The following is a 14,942-nucleotide window of genomic DNA, read 5'->3' as shown; positions in this document are numbered from 1 at the left end:
GGCCCTCCTAGTTCCAATCGTATCAGGGCCAAAGGTACACCCAGTGCTAAACCAAGGATACGCCGCCAGAATTTCCCTTTGATGACCTGTAGCCAATTGAGATCTAAATCAAAGAGAGCCTCTAGGCCATAGGTCATCATAGGGATGAATACTTGCAAGTAGAGTTGGCGCGTACCCCATAGCGTAAAGCCTCCCTGCTTGTTAGTAAAACTAGCAATTAAAGCTGTTACTTGTGCTGCTCGAGTAATACGGGATTGTTTGCATGCCACGTAGTCACCACTGGGCTCAAAATCAATACCCAGATAGCGATATTGCAGGGCATAAGAGATCTTAACTTTGTCCACCATGAGATTGAAACGCAAGACTCTTTTACTAGTAAATCTCAAGACCTTTGTTTTGTCAAGGTTTATGGTGAGTCCATTACTAGTAGCATACTCCCAGAGCGCAGTAGCAGATCTACGTAGTCCACTGATTGTATGATCAAACATGACTAAATTGACGGCATATGTCAGAACAGGCCAGGCAGCCTCCCCAATTTTTGGAGGACATTTACTGGCAGCAGTTATAGCCACCGGAATATCATGGACGTATAGGTTATACACAAGTGGTGCAGTGATGCAGCCCTGTTTCACCCCCCTATTCTGGCGCACATTTTCGGTCAGATGCCCCTCTTGATCTAATTTCAACCTAACTGAGGTATTATGGTGTAGCAATCTGAGGTAGTACAACATACCATCAGGGCAACCCAGGGCTGCTAGTTTTAACCATAGCCGTTCGCTAGGGACCGAGTTGAAGGCCGCTTTGAAATCAATGTAAAGTGCATATAATGGTGGTTCTCCCCATCTATAGCCCTAGATCTCAGTAAATCCACAACCATAAGATTATGGCTAGTAGAATAACCTCTTCTGAATCCACACTGGAATTTAGACAAAATATTTGCCTCATCAACCCATACCTGCAGCTCTTGAGTAATACAGACGCAAACAGTTTGCCTGTTGTATCCAGCATGGAAAGTAGTCTGCAATTGTTCGGGTGAAGCCGGTTGCCTTTTTTAAATACAGAGATCAGCACAGCGGTTTGCCAAGATCTAGGTATCCTCTCCTGTACCATTATCTTCTCAAATAATATAGCCAACAAACTAGCCCAAAACCCGGGCTGACTTTTGAGGACTATATTAAGCAGTCCGTTGGGTCCCAGGGCTCTAGATGATTTTAGGGTCTTTATCTTACTGATTATGGCCATATATGATGTATCAAAAGATGCAATTGATATTACAGTTTTCAAAGGGCCGGTCTCCTCTATCTGTATGATGAAATTACGGTTCGCCAGACATTTCTCCCATTCGGCAGCATTTATTGGGTTAGCCAATTGACCCTTTACAGCCATCCTTGCTTCACCTAGAAGTGACCATATACTTCGAAAGTTTTTAGAGCAGATGGTCTGTACTAATTTCTGATATGCCTGAGTTCTTTCGGCATATCGTATTCTCTTTATGATGGCTCTATATTTATTTTTAATTTTCCTCACCACTGCCCGGAGTTCTTCTGCAAGGCCTATCTTTTTCTTGCTAGTACGCAGGTCTCTTCTAAGATCTCTCTTAACATCTCTAATCCTCTTGTTAAACGGGAGTGTACTACCCTCCAGTCTAATCATCCGCCGTATAGGAGCAGATGCATGCGTGCCAGAAAAATTGGAGATCTATTCTTCTATTAAATCAATGGGCATACCATAAAAATGTTACATACATTTCAGTTATGGAAGGACCTATATCTAGTGGCCAGTTACTCTTTAGGCTATTACACATTGCAGGAAAATGGCAGGTAAAAAAGGAAGGAACTATGAACATTTAGGAAATTAACAGGTATTAGCTAGATTTACAAACAGAACCTCCCAGCACTGGGAGATCTGTTTTGATTGATAAGGTAGTTGTCTCATTGCATGTACACACAATATTTGCAAACATTGAAAAATATAAATACGGAAGTTGCCTCAAAAGTCAAACATGTCGCTCTTCCCAACAGCACTGCAATTTACATATAATGGCAATTCCCGGAGAATCAGCCACCTAGAAGACGTAGAAACGATCTTACATCCTGGCTCCTCTGAAGCCTCGCAGTCCCTGACACCTGAGGGCGCGGAAGGAGGAACAGTTGCCGCATCACCAAAGCCAAGACGGGCCTCGTGGTCCAAAGTACATAAGAATAGGAGGGGAAAATGATCCGCAGAGACATACCCAGAAAACCTACAGCATGGTAACTGAAATTCCTGTGACGCTGACACATGGATCAACAGGGCCACATCGGGCACCCCACGGTCCATGCCCACTTCCAGGGTGCATACCATCAGAATGACCTTGGAAGGCAATACAACCACCCCGGCCACGTTGGCATGGGGTCGACACATGGCCCTGTTGGCCAAGAGGTTCGCCAACCCCAAAACATTGGCTCCTCGGACAGTTACAGTTCTGGCCGCCCGTTGGTGGCCAAAGTTAAACTCCCAATTGCAGGGTGACATCCAGCTACTTTTCCCCCGAAATAATGCCTGACCTATTTGCCACCCGAACCCCCTGACCGCGCCCAATGGGGGCCTCGGAACCCACCCCAACCCCAACCATACACACCTTGAAGTTCTCTTCCCACAACATCAGAAGGCTAAACTCCCCATCCAAGCGCAAATCCATACTGCAATTACTATTGGATAACAAATCCGCAGTGGCATTCCTACAGGAGACTTTGGGCGGCTGCGTAACAAACACTTCCCACATCAATTCCTAACATCCAACGGAACCAAAAAAGGGGGAACCGCAATTCTCTTTGCGGAAGGCCTACACTCGCAAATTCTGGATAAAAATGTATGCCCTGATGGCCGCTATGTAGCACTTAAGTGCCTTCTACTGGGTCAACTATATTCACTTGTTTCCGTGTACGCACTGAATGAGGGGCAAAACAGCTTCTACGAATCCCTGGCCAAGGAATTATCCCCTTTTGTGGAGGGCCAAGTCATAATTAGCGGAGACTTCAACGGAGTTCCAGACCCCTCTAAAGACAGATCACATTTGCCTTCCCCCAGGGACTTCAAGCAGGCCCTCAGTCTCCTTCATCTCTTCAGGACGCTGGATGTGGTAGACGCATGGCGCGTACTCCTATGTCCACAGAACTTTTTCAAGGATAGATCTTCTCCTGGCATCGCCGCAAGTCCTGTCTTATGTCGACGATGTTTCCATTGGCTCGAAGACTCTGTCAGATCATTCCCCGGTCTCCATGACACTCCGAGCGCATGATGCCTCCCGAGCCCCCAACGCAGCTGGTCCTTTTACGACCCCATGCTTAATGACATGGCCCTTAGAGACTCCATCGCCAGCTCCATTCAGAGTTTCTTCAGGGAAAACCCCTACGAGGATACTACTCTATCGAACACCTGGGATGCTATGAAGGCAGTCATACGGGGGGGAGCTGATAGCGCAGGGAGTGGCATATCATAAACGCCTACACCAGGCACGCCAGGCGCTCGAGGAAGAACTCCAAATAGAGGAAGGGATTCACAAGCAGAAGTGTTGGTCCCCAAAAACTCAACGTGCGGTCCGTACCCCCCGGAACAAGCTGGACGCACATTATGCAGAACATACAGTGCACCTGCTGGCGAAGACTAAACAATTCTACTACAAGAAAAGCAAATTAATGGTAGCACAGCTAGCTAAAGTGCACAGGAGAAACACCATAACTGGACGCAGGGACCATCAGGGGGTGGTGCGATACTCAGAACAGGAGAAATGACAACTCGCAATAGACCACATGAAACAGGTGATGGACGCACTGCGAGACCCTGACGAACAGCGCGTATTCATACGAAAGGCGGGCCTCCCCCAACTGAAACACTCGGCCCGGGATGCCCTAGATGCTCCGATCACAGGGGAGGAGATCGAGGCAGTCATCAAGGCTCTTAAACCCTGTGCCCCAGGTCCCGACGGCTTCTCCACCAAGTTCTACAAAATATTTCGCCTACAGCTGACCCCCTCCTTGGTCCAACTCTTGAATTCTTTTAGGGACTCGGGTGCAGTAACTCCCTCCATGCAGGAGCCGATCACCATTCTCCTCCCCAAGCCAGGCAAGGACCTGAAGGATATAACCTCCTACAGACCGATAGCCCTCCTGAATATAGATGCCAGCATTTACTCCAAAGTCCATGCAAACCATCTATCACAGATCCTATCAACATAATCAATCCCGACCACCTGGTTTCATCTTAAACAGGTCCACGGGGGATAACATACCTAGAACTCTGAACCTAATAGACATTGCATCCCAGGACTCACACAAGATGGCACTCCTACCCTTAGACGCCACCAAGGCAATATACAAAGTCGACTGGGCATTCATGCAGCACACGCTGGAGGCATTCCACTTTGGACCCGCCTTTTGGGGCATGGTCATGGCCAACTACAGATCTCCGAAAACCCTCCTCAGGGTTAAAGGCACACTCTCCAATCCAATTGCGCTGACTTGTGGAACGAGGCAAGGATGCCCATTATCTCCCCTATTGTTCGCCCTGGTAATGGAAACTTTCGCCCAGAGGATCAGATGGAACACCAACATCAAGGGCCTACAGGTGGGCACGTCTCAACACAAAATAGCCCTCTACGCAGATGATGTGCTTAACCATCTCAGAAGCGCACACCTCGATGAGACAGGCTCTCACGGAAATTGATGCCTTTGGGAGGGTCACAGGCTTTACTATCAATTTTAGCAAATCTGTTGCATTGGGTATTGGTCTATCCTCAGGGGAAATAAAAGCCCTCAGCTCCCTCAGTCCCATCCAATGGGAAAAGAAGTCGATTCCTTACTTGGGAGTAAAGATCCCTGCAAACCCGAAGGATACATACAGAGTGAACTTCCCTCCCCTCCTCAAAGAGCTCAAAAGGGACCTGGATCGCTGGGCAGGACAGGAAATCTCCCTGATGGGACGCATTACAGCCTGCAAAATGAACCTCCTCCCCAGGTTCCTATATGCTAGTGCTGCATTGCCCGTCGCAATCCCCCTCCCAGCTATACGCAAATTACAAAGGAAAATGCTTCAGTTCATTTGGAGAGGTAGAAAAGCAAGGACCAAACAGAACACGATGATGGAAGATGCCAAACTAGGAGGACTTGGAGTCCCCAATTTACGAAACTACCAAGTGGCGGCGCAGCTAGCCCAATCTCACGCCTGGAATTCAGACCTCCGACCCCCGCAGATGCGTTGAGACTGAACAATCATGGCTCCTCCTCCCGCTGTGGTTCCTGCCACACATCGAACCCCTGCATCGCCGGCGATGGGAAAAAGCTACTAGCCTCTACTACCCAAACCTTACGGCTATGGGACAGGGCCTTGAAATGTAAGGGAGTTTCAAGAGGGCTGAGCCCATCCTCCCCGGTCTTTCACAATACAGCATTCTCCTCTGGCACTCATCCCCAAAATTTTAAAAACTGAATTGCGGGAGGCTTAACAACTCTGAGCCAACTCTTTGTAGTGGGCGAGCCCGCACATTCAAACAATGCAAGGAGGCCTTTCACCTCTTAGAGACGGACAGATTCCCCTACATCCAACTCTGCCACTGGAGAGCCAACCCCCACACACAACAGGCGGCGACACGCACTGCAACGGCTCTCAAACTTACCCTGCTGAAGCCCCCAGTGCGGGGAAGAACTTCCTCCTTATATAGACGCCTGCAGCCTGACTTTCTCTGCGCAAAGGCGCCCTACATGGCACAATGGGAGACCGATTTGGGCTTGCACATAGACAACCGAGAATGTGTGGACATATGGACGGGAATCCACGCCTCCTCTCCTTGCATAACAAATAGGGAATGTGCCTACAAAATCCTCCTGCGCTGGTACTAACCTCCCCGGAGGCTCCACCATATGAACAAAGCTTTAAAGCCCGTCTGCTGGAGACTCGGTGGTCAACCGGGCTCCTTCTACCACGTGTGGTGGCTCTGCCCCAGGGTAAAACAGTTTTGGACACAATGCTTAGCCACCATTGAGAATATCACCCATGTGGCACTTCCACTGGAGCCCGAGCTGGTTCTTCTGGAAGCTCCAAGCCCGGGGGTGTACCCCCGATCTGGAAGGAAAGCCAAGTTGATAACCCAATGCCTACTTACAGGGAGAATTGAGGTAGCATGCTCCTGGAAAACAATGGATGGCCCCCTAATGATCCTATGGTGGTGGAAGATGTGGGACATTCTAATAGTGGAGAAAGTAACGGCAGCGAGAGCGGGACTTCTTCACGTTTCTCAGACATCTGGGCCCCCTTCCTGGAATATGATGAAGCCTTTCCGGCACTTACATTTAAACCCCAACATGCCCAGAGGGTCCTCGGAGTTGAGAGGGAGCCCCGGGAAGAGACCTAGCCCGAAACGGACCGGGAGAGCTGAACTCGAGGGGAAGCTCCAAGCTGGAAGGGACGAGGAGGTGCGGGGGGCTATTCGGGTTCTTTTATTGGTATAATATTTGCAGCCTGCCTAAGTGGTTGGTTGTTGTAACCTTGCATTTGTTTAAAATAAAATAAACACATTTATAAAAAAAAAAAAAGTCAAACATGCAGCCCTTCTTTTATGTGCCAAGTAAAGGCTTGATCAGAACAGGAAAGATTATTTCTAGTGTAACACTCCATTACAAAGCATTCATAGAGCATAGCATTATATGGTAGAGTACCTCTATACTTCAAAGACCAATGCTTTACACTAACCCTCAGAGACAATGGGCCTCATTACGAGTAGCGCGGTAAACCAGTGGTCATTACCAGCATGGCGGAACGAGCGGGTCCGTGCTCGTGTGATGCCGTAAATAGCGGGTGATTACCAGTGCGCGAGCATGCGCAAAGCCCCCCCCATGTCGGTAATGGCCTTACCGGCATGCCGCAAAAGGCCCTCCAACCCCCAGATAGCGCCATCACGGGACCCGCCGATACCGCCACCGCCTAGGATGAACCCCTAAATACCTACCCGGTAATACCAACATGCTAATACCGGGCTCGTAAAACCGGACCCGGAAATAACGTCATCGCGTCAGAACAGGAAATGGACAGGCAGCCATCTTTAAAAACACAATACATTGTAATCCTCCCAAACCACCAGTCGATTCCTGTTGTGCTCTGTGGCAATACTCTGAGGATGTCCAAGGCTACCCGGAAGACCACCCCCTGGCAGCGGAAACAGCGTTTCTCAGACGCAGAACTGAATATGTTGGCGGACACTCTCGCTGCACATGCAGACATCATTAAAGCAAATGATATGAAGCGTGAGGCCCAGCTGAAGAAAAAGGAAATCTTGCAGGAGGTAGCCCGCAAGGTGTCGGCTGTGGGGACCACCCCACATGCTGTCAAGGACTGCCATAAGAGGTGGGATGACCTCCGCTTGAGGGTCAGAAACATCATGCCAAGCAACAGGAGGGCGGCCATGGCCTCAGGCAGGGGTCCCCACTCACCTGCAAAGATGATGCCTTGAGAGGAGACCGCTAGCAGCTTCATCGATTCTGAGTCGATTGAGGGATTCGGGGAGATGCAGATGGGTGCGGCATCATCCCCAGAAGGAGGTGAGTGACCCTGCACATCTCTGTAGGGGAAACCATGACGTAGCACAAGTGATGTGGAAGAGAGACTAGGCAAGGAAATGCATGTCCCTACACCCACATCAACATATCCAAGTCCAGATTGCGGCCCAAACCCTGCCACACAGAAATGCATGCTGAGTGCCAATCCCATAACCAATACACGGCGAACACACCTGGACCGTCCCCATGTAACACATCACACAAACCCCAAATCAACGGTATGCCACCTGCCATGCAGTGAATCCCAAAATGCCCCCTCAGAACACCCACTGTGACACACCTGTAAGACATGAATGCATGAATGAATGAATATTGAACAGCACAATTGTATGCCTTTGGCATGTGACACCATCACTAATGCCCTGCAACTCTTCTACCCCCAGGCACCGATGAGGAAGATGCCAGTCAAGAGAAGACCGCAAGGGCATCCACATCACACCAAAAGAAAAGGGCCACCACCACCCCCATGGCAGACAAGCATGCCACACCCACAGGCAGTGTGCCTGACCGAGTGGAAACACAGCCACCAACACCTGCTGCCAGTGTGCCGGACACACATCAGACCCAGCAGCACACACCCACACCAGTTGGAGGGGAGTCCCTTCCTGCGCAGGCCACCACCAAGGATGTCTTGGATGGCAATGTGGACCTTGAGGGAGTCACAGTATTGACTTGTCCACCCACCCCAAGCCCCCTGTGAACCCCCCCGCCCCATATGGAGCCCTCAACCACCTCAGGCAGTGATGATCCCTGCCTCCATTACTCTGACCCGAGGGATTCGGACCTATGCCCCTTCGAGGAGGACAGCACCCAGGACGCAGGCCCCGTGAGTGCACCACCCACCACTGCACCACCCACCACACCAGCTCCCACCAACACCCTGGAGTCACGTCTGTCGATGGTGGAGTCCCGACAGGAGGCCATGTTGTAGCTCCTGCGGCAGTACATTGCCGATGGAGAGGACACAAGAAGGGGAATCGCAACTGCCATTGCGGGGACCACAGCGGCCATAGCTGTGCACACGAGGGACTGTCTGGGGGCAGTAACCCAAGTACTCACTTCTATCCTGCTCCACATGCAGCGGCCACGCCTTGGAGCAGGCGTGGAACCTGCCACGGAAACATCAACAGCCACCACACCTGCATCCTCAGCCCCCACCAGCCCTGTGCGTCAGACCCGGAGGAGTGCACGGCACTCTGAGATGCCACCCCCGGACAGCAAAAAGTCCCGGAAGTAGTGTGGGCAGACAATGGGAGTGGGACACATGGTTGTGAGTGAAGGGGAGCATTTCATGGAGCATATTGTTTTTTTTGGGGGGGTTTGTGGGTGAGTTGGGAGTTCACTGGGGTTGTTTGGCGTTTGTTTGGTGGGTTGGGAGTTCACTGGGGGTGGGGGGGGAGTGGTCACATTTTTGCTGTTTGAACAAATACACCCGTTGTGTGCAGAAACAATCTATGGCTGGACATTGTTCATTTTGTGTATATCCATTTAATGTGTGACGGTGTACAGTGGCCAACTCCCAACAATCCCTGTGTGCATGTCCACGTGGACCCAGTGTGTCACTGAAACATGTCAATCATAGTGCCTATGATTCTGAAGTATTTGTGAATCAATGCTTGGCGTACTGCACGGCTATCCCGTGCATCACATACTGGCAGGGGGCTACTTCACCCCCGTCTCCATCCTCATCATCCTCACCCGGTGCATTCATGTCGATGTCAGGTGGCAGTGGTACATTTCTCCGGACGCACATGTTGTGCAGAATGACACAGGCCATGGTGATCTTTGCCACCTTCTCAGGACTATATAGGAGTGCCACACCAGACCTAATTAGGCAGCGGAAACGCACCTTCAACAGGCCAAAGGTCTGCTCAATTACAACACGGGTACAGTTGTGAACACGATTGTACTCCTCTTCATGGCTGTTCTGCGGATTCCACACAGGGATAAGTAGCCACAACCTCAAGGGATATCCTCCATTACCTGCAAGCAAATCCAAATAGGTGTGTGTCACTCTGAGCTGCCACCTTCAGGAGGCACAGTCATGGCCGCAGCTATTTGGTGTGGACATACACATGTCCCTGTACGTATCTAAGTATGTCAACTAGATGCCTACTATACTGCTATGAGGTGTGGTAGTCTGGATGCGTTCAATAGATGATGCAGGGTAATATAATGCATGCTGAGGCGGATGTACTGTGGTTGTACAACAATGTTTAGCCTCCCATTTATGCTGTGTATAATACACTGTGCATGGTCGCACCAGCCACATTGCCACAGTTGCAATCCTGTGCATTGCTTAACGTACCCATGGTGGCGTGGTTGTGCCTCTTACTTGTTGTCATCGATATGCATGATTGGTAAAATGTTTGCCAGTAATGTGTCATTTTGTGTTTGGGAGATTCAGGTCAGGGGTGTCTAGCTCTCCATGCAGTCTCCAATCACCTTCAATTGCCACTCAGGTGGAGTATGCCCCCCCCTTTCCCACCCAGGTAGAGTATGCCTCCCTACACATCAGTAGCCCATTGCACTGCCATGGCCCACTCAGGCAACTCACCAAGCAGCCAGGCACGTGGTACAGAATGTCGCTCCATGTGAGGGGGTAGCGTGGAGTTACGCAGCACCATGGCATCATGTGTTGATCTGGGAAATCGGGCGAAGCATTGTGTGATGATCTTGCCAGATTCACATGCCATTTGCACATTGATGGAATGGTATTGCTTGCGATTGCGGTACACCGCCTCTATGGCATGGGGGACTACCTCAACATGGGTGCAATTCAGGGCACCAACACAATTGGGCATGCCTGCAAGTACATGGAAAGCTACTTTGGTGTTGGCTATCTCCTGGGCAGTCCGTGGTAGGGATATGTGGGTGCTTGCGTGCTTCAGGAGGGCATCCAGCACTTGGTTCAGCATTTGTGAAAATAGTGGTTGCAAACTGCCATGCAGCTGGCCCACTGTGTGTTGATAGGTGCCTGTGGCCAGGAAGTGGAGCACAGACACCACCTTTAGTGGCGGGGGGATGGCAGTGCGTATTTCTATGAGGCTGCCTATGTCGTTGTGTATCATGTCCACTCTGGTGGTGATGGTGTCCCGGTCCAACTGGTACAGGTTGTGGATCTGCTCAGGGGTTAGGTTGAATGGACTGGGTCTGATGCTAGGGATTGGTGGCTGCCTACGAGGCTGTGCTGGCTGCGCTGGTGGTAATTGCTGGCTGTCTCGCCCTCCTTCTCCTCTGTGCTGCCTGTGGTTGCTGCTGTAGTTGTTGTTGTAGTTGGTGTTGTTGTTATAGTTGTAGCAGTATAGGCATGTCCTCCAGCGCCATGATTGCACCAGCTACTGGTAGCATTTTGGTGTAGGAAGGGGTGTGGTGTGTGGGTGTGCTCATGTAATACTGGCCCAGCCTCCATTGACTCCACCTGTGGTGATTGTGTGTACCTGTGGCAGTTGGCTCGATTGCTGATTGCTGTTTGCGGGTAGTCCGCAATGCCGGTATGGCTGGCTTTGGGATGTCGGTATTTGCATGTCCGCGTGGATTGTGATGTCCTCCTATTACCAGCATGCCGCTATTTGCTCCCCGAAGGGGCGCGTGTACGGGCCCATGCCGCTATTAGAGGCACCGTTATTTAGGGTGCCGCTAATAGCGGGTTGCGGGGTCATAAGAGACCGGAGCAGTAAGCGATGCCGGTAATCCTTTACCGACATCGTTTTTCCATTTTCTCCAACCTCGTAATGAGGCCCAATGTGTTCCAGATTTAACTGGAATTTCTTAGTTTGTCTTTTGCAGAAAGTCAAATATGGCAAGTTTTTCAAGGGAGTTGTGTGTCCTGTTAGACAAAAAGTATATCTCCAACACTGCTTCCGTTTCACACAGTTGCACACCGATTTGCTGACAACAGAAGGTAAAAGAGGAGAATGTGTAAAATAAAGAGGCAGGACTTGTGGTGGCATAGACCTAAGGAGAGATGCACATTGCATTTAATAGATGGTGTGTGCGGCAGAGAATAATAGATTTCCCAATGAAAGCAAACAGGGCTACACCACCATACCCCTGCCACATACACAGAGGTAATTTCTGTTATGATTCCAAATACAAGATCGGGGGTCAGAAAAACACCTATAAATACTAGGGGAGGATTCGCGAAAAAGTAAGCTAGTGTCAAGGATGGGGGTAACTAAGGGGGTTTTCCAGGTGCTCCCTCTACCTCAGGGTGTCGTCTTGCCACACAAAGGCCCGGAACCTAATCATAAAAGTCCCTGTACCACCAGGTATGCACTATTCTAATAACTCAAGGACAAAAATTAGGTCCAACAAAAAAGTTCAGACCTATTCTTAATAACTCCTTTAGCCTCCAGGCTAACCCTAAACTACAACAAAAAGTTCTCTGAATTTGGCCAACAAAAGCGTTGATTAACCTAACCTTTCAAAGTCCATCACTAATGTAAAAAATAAAAAATAAAAAATAAAGATAAGGTGATCCTGTGGATAGATTCCTCTAGGTGGTACTCACAGTTTAGGTTCTCTTGGGAGAGGTTTTTTTCTTCTCCACAGCAATTTCTTCTTTCAGGCCTCTTCCAAATCCCATTCATATAGGCCTCTCCAGGGTCTCAGGTTTTCAGTACACTTCCTTTCAGGTTTCTCTGTGCCATCTGGTTCACTGTATAATTGTATTAGGTCCCCTTCACAACTTCAAAATGCAACATACTTCTCTTAGGGCTCTTTATGAAACCTAAGTTCTCATAAAACCTCTTCTCATGTCGTTCACAGTACCAGTTTCTTAGTTGAGCACAACTCTCAACTCTTTTTCATGAATTCTCCTTCTCAGCACTCTTCTCTTACGTATTTTTATTAATTCTAGATATTCCCCAGGTCTCTTCACAACCTCTGGTTCTCTTCCAGCTCTGTCTTGGGTCTCTCCTTGACCTTTGGTTCTCTCAAGATTTTCTCGGTTTGTCATAGTAAAAATTCTGTAGCCCGAAGTGCCGAACCAGGAGAGCGGGGATTTCAGGGTTGTCCCCTGCTCCCCTATTTCGGTATTATGGGCTTCAGCGGTTGCGGGAGTGTCCCCTGCGTACATTAAATACAAAGCAGGGGACAAATGATAAAAAATCATCAGAGATTCTGAAAGTACAAAAAAGTCAGCTCTGCACTTTTGAGACTTGTGCTTTTGCAATGTGGTTATTTCTTGCAGATCTGATTTTCTCAGGTCTCTCTATGACCTTGGTTCGCCCATGACTCTCTTAATCTCTCCAACACCTCTGGTTGTCTCTTAGATTTCAAACAGGGAAGTAAGTGGGCACCACGTTTTGAAGTAAAATGTTTAATCAAAGGTTAAATATACTTATTAACTCATACAAAATAAAAGAGGAGCTGGCTGCGACAAGTCTGGAGACACCCAGACTACAAAACAGAACAACAAGCAGGAGACCGAGTAAAAATACTAGGTCACGCAGCCGCTCTCAAAAAAAGCCCAGAACAGGGCGTCAAGTTATGGAGTTCAAAAAGAGTTTTTGGTTTATCCAGAAGATAAATATAGGTGTCACTAATATTTTCTTAGTGAGAGGGGAGTGAACCGCAACACATATGTACAATGGACTCTTAGATTTCCCCATAAACCCTGGTTCTCTCAAGTTTACCCATGACCTCTGGTTCTCTCGCAGTTGTCTTATTGGCAACAAGTATTTCTCCCAACTTTGTTCCGAATAATTCCAATATGCTCTCCATCCTGCAAGAAGAACTTGTTCATTAACTCATTAAGGAAGTGCCCGTTCCTCAGGCCTTCCTTCTGAGGGAGGACAGGGTTCAGTTCTGCTTATTAAAACCTGTCTCTAGGTTCTCTTCTGAAGGTGCTACTAGCTATTCTGGTAGAACCTCTGGCATACACTGTAAGAGCATATTTTGTGCAGCTAATAGCAGGTGAACTACCTTTTCCCCAAGTGGCTGTCTCCCCATGAAACCAGGGATAGTGAGAAGTATATCTGCATTCTCCCAGGCATCGCCCCTTTCTGACTTTCTCCTGCCTCTTTTATAGTCCTAGGATAGTGGCTGTCTTTGTATACTGACCCAAGATTTCCATTGAGTGGCTTGTTTGGAGTTGTTTAATTAGCTTTGTCTCTAGTCACGTACTGTTTGAAAATCTACCTTATTATTATTCCCCCTTTTTGTATTGGCCAAGCCTTAATTGATATGTACATGGCTCAACAGTTGGCTGCAAGACTTTAAATATAGGGTAGAGCCTTGGTGCAAACATGTAACTACAGATGAGAATTAGTTTTGGTTCCACGTGATTTTGCCACAGTCTGTATGTTTCCCCAGCAAGAGGGGTGTTGGGTTTCTCCTCACTGTGATCAGTCCAAGTGGAGGCTTCATGTTGGCCTCAAAAGGTAAAGCGCTTTCCTGCACAATATGTTTTTCATTGAACTCTTGTATTATAGCTTGGGGAGCATTTGTATTTTGCAGGTCCTCTGTCATTAGAGTCTGAACTTCCTGGGACATATTGGGACGTGTCATCCTTTTAGATGAGGGCAGACCTGAATGATGTGGTTATAATACCATATCTCTGAGTAGAGGGAGAGCCCATGGAATCCCACTCCATCTACCCTCTGAGGGTCTCATATGGTAGGGGCCGGACCAATCCAGTCACCTGTGGCATGTCCCCCTCATAACAAAGGATGGAAAGCACCTCTAACTCCCAGTCGGTGGGTGGGTGGCTTAGCTCTACAGGTATTGCATTTCTGCCCTTACAATTAGACATGTAGTTGTTACTCACGTGTGTTTCCAGTGTTGCTCTCTCTGGTCTCAAATTGAAGATGTTCGCCAAAATACTTCTCTCCATCCTCTTTAATGTTGCATGAAATAGCAGGAACTATATCTGCCTGTCCTGTTATCAGAAATGAATATCAAAAAAGAATGTAAGGTTTGTTTGGTAATATGTTGCTCATGCACAAAACACTAGAATTAATTCTCCTTCTTGTTGGTGATGTTGAATGTATGATAAGCTTCACGAGGTGTGGATAGATGCAAGTAGCTGCAAACAGTATCCTGTGCAGTCGGGGTTTCCCCAGGCGGCATCACATAGAACCCTGAGCAATGTGCACCCTCTTGGTTTATACACTTACCAACTAATGTGCTATTTTACCATATTATCCCAATGTTTTCTGTTGATGAACAATCTACTCTTGCTATAGCAGTTAGTAATCAACATGCAGAACATTTCCCATTTAGGGAAGTGTTGGGCTGTCCCAACTATTCTGTGATAAGTATCTTCATCCTCAGAGTAACGGTCACAGGGAAATGTCACCTCATTTTCTGATGCCATCATAAACCTGATGCATCCTCCCCTTGGAGCAT

The 14,942-nt window shown here is 48.5% G+C and overlaps 1 protein-coding gene across 4 annotated transcripts in view; it reads right to left on the bottom strand.

The window, feature by feature from the left end:
* LOC138488180 (zinc finger protein ZFP2-like) overlaps nt 1–14,942 on the bottom strand; it is a 289,886-nt gene that overhangs the window by 195,495 nt on the left and 79,449 nt on the right. For all 4 annotated transcript variants that reach the window (XM_069614980.1, XM_069614978.1, XM_069614979.1 and 1 more), the window contains one exon: nt 14,362–14,472. In XM_069614980.1, coding sequence (XP_069471081.1) covers nt 14,362–14,472 — 111 coding nt within the window. The remainder of the gene's footprint in view (nt 1–14,361; nt 14,473–14,942) is intronic.

The sequence above is a fragment of the Ambystoma mexicanum genome, chromosome 9 (assembly GCF_040938575.1).
Source record: "Ambystoma mexicanum isolate Mex_15411 chromosome 9, UKY_AmexF1_1, whole genome shotgun sequence".
Taxonomy (NCBI): domain Eukaryota; kingdom Metazoa; phylum Chordata; class Amphibia; order Caudata; family Ambystomatidae; genus Ambystoma; species Ambystoma mexicanum.
Note: the sequence above shows the minus strand (reverse complement) of the source record. Positions and strands in the feature narration are given on the sequence as shown.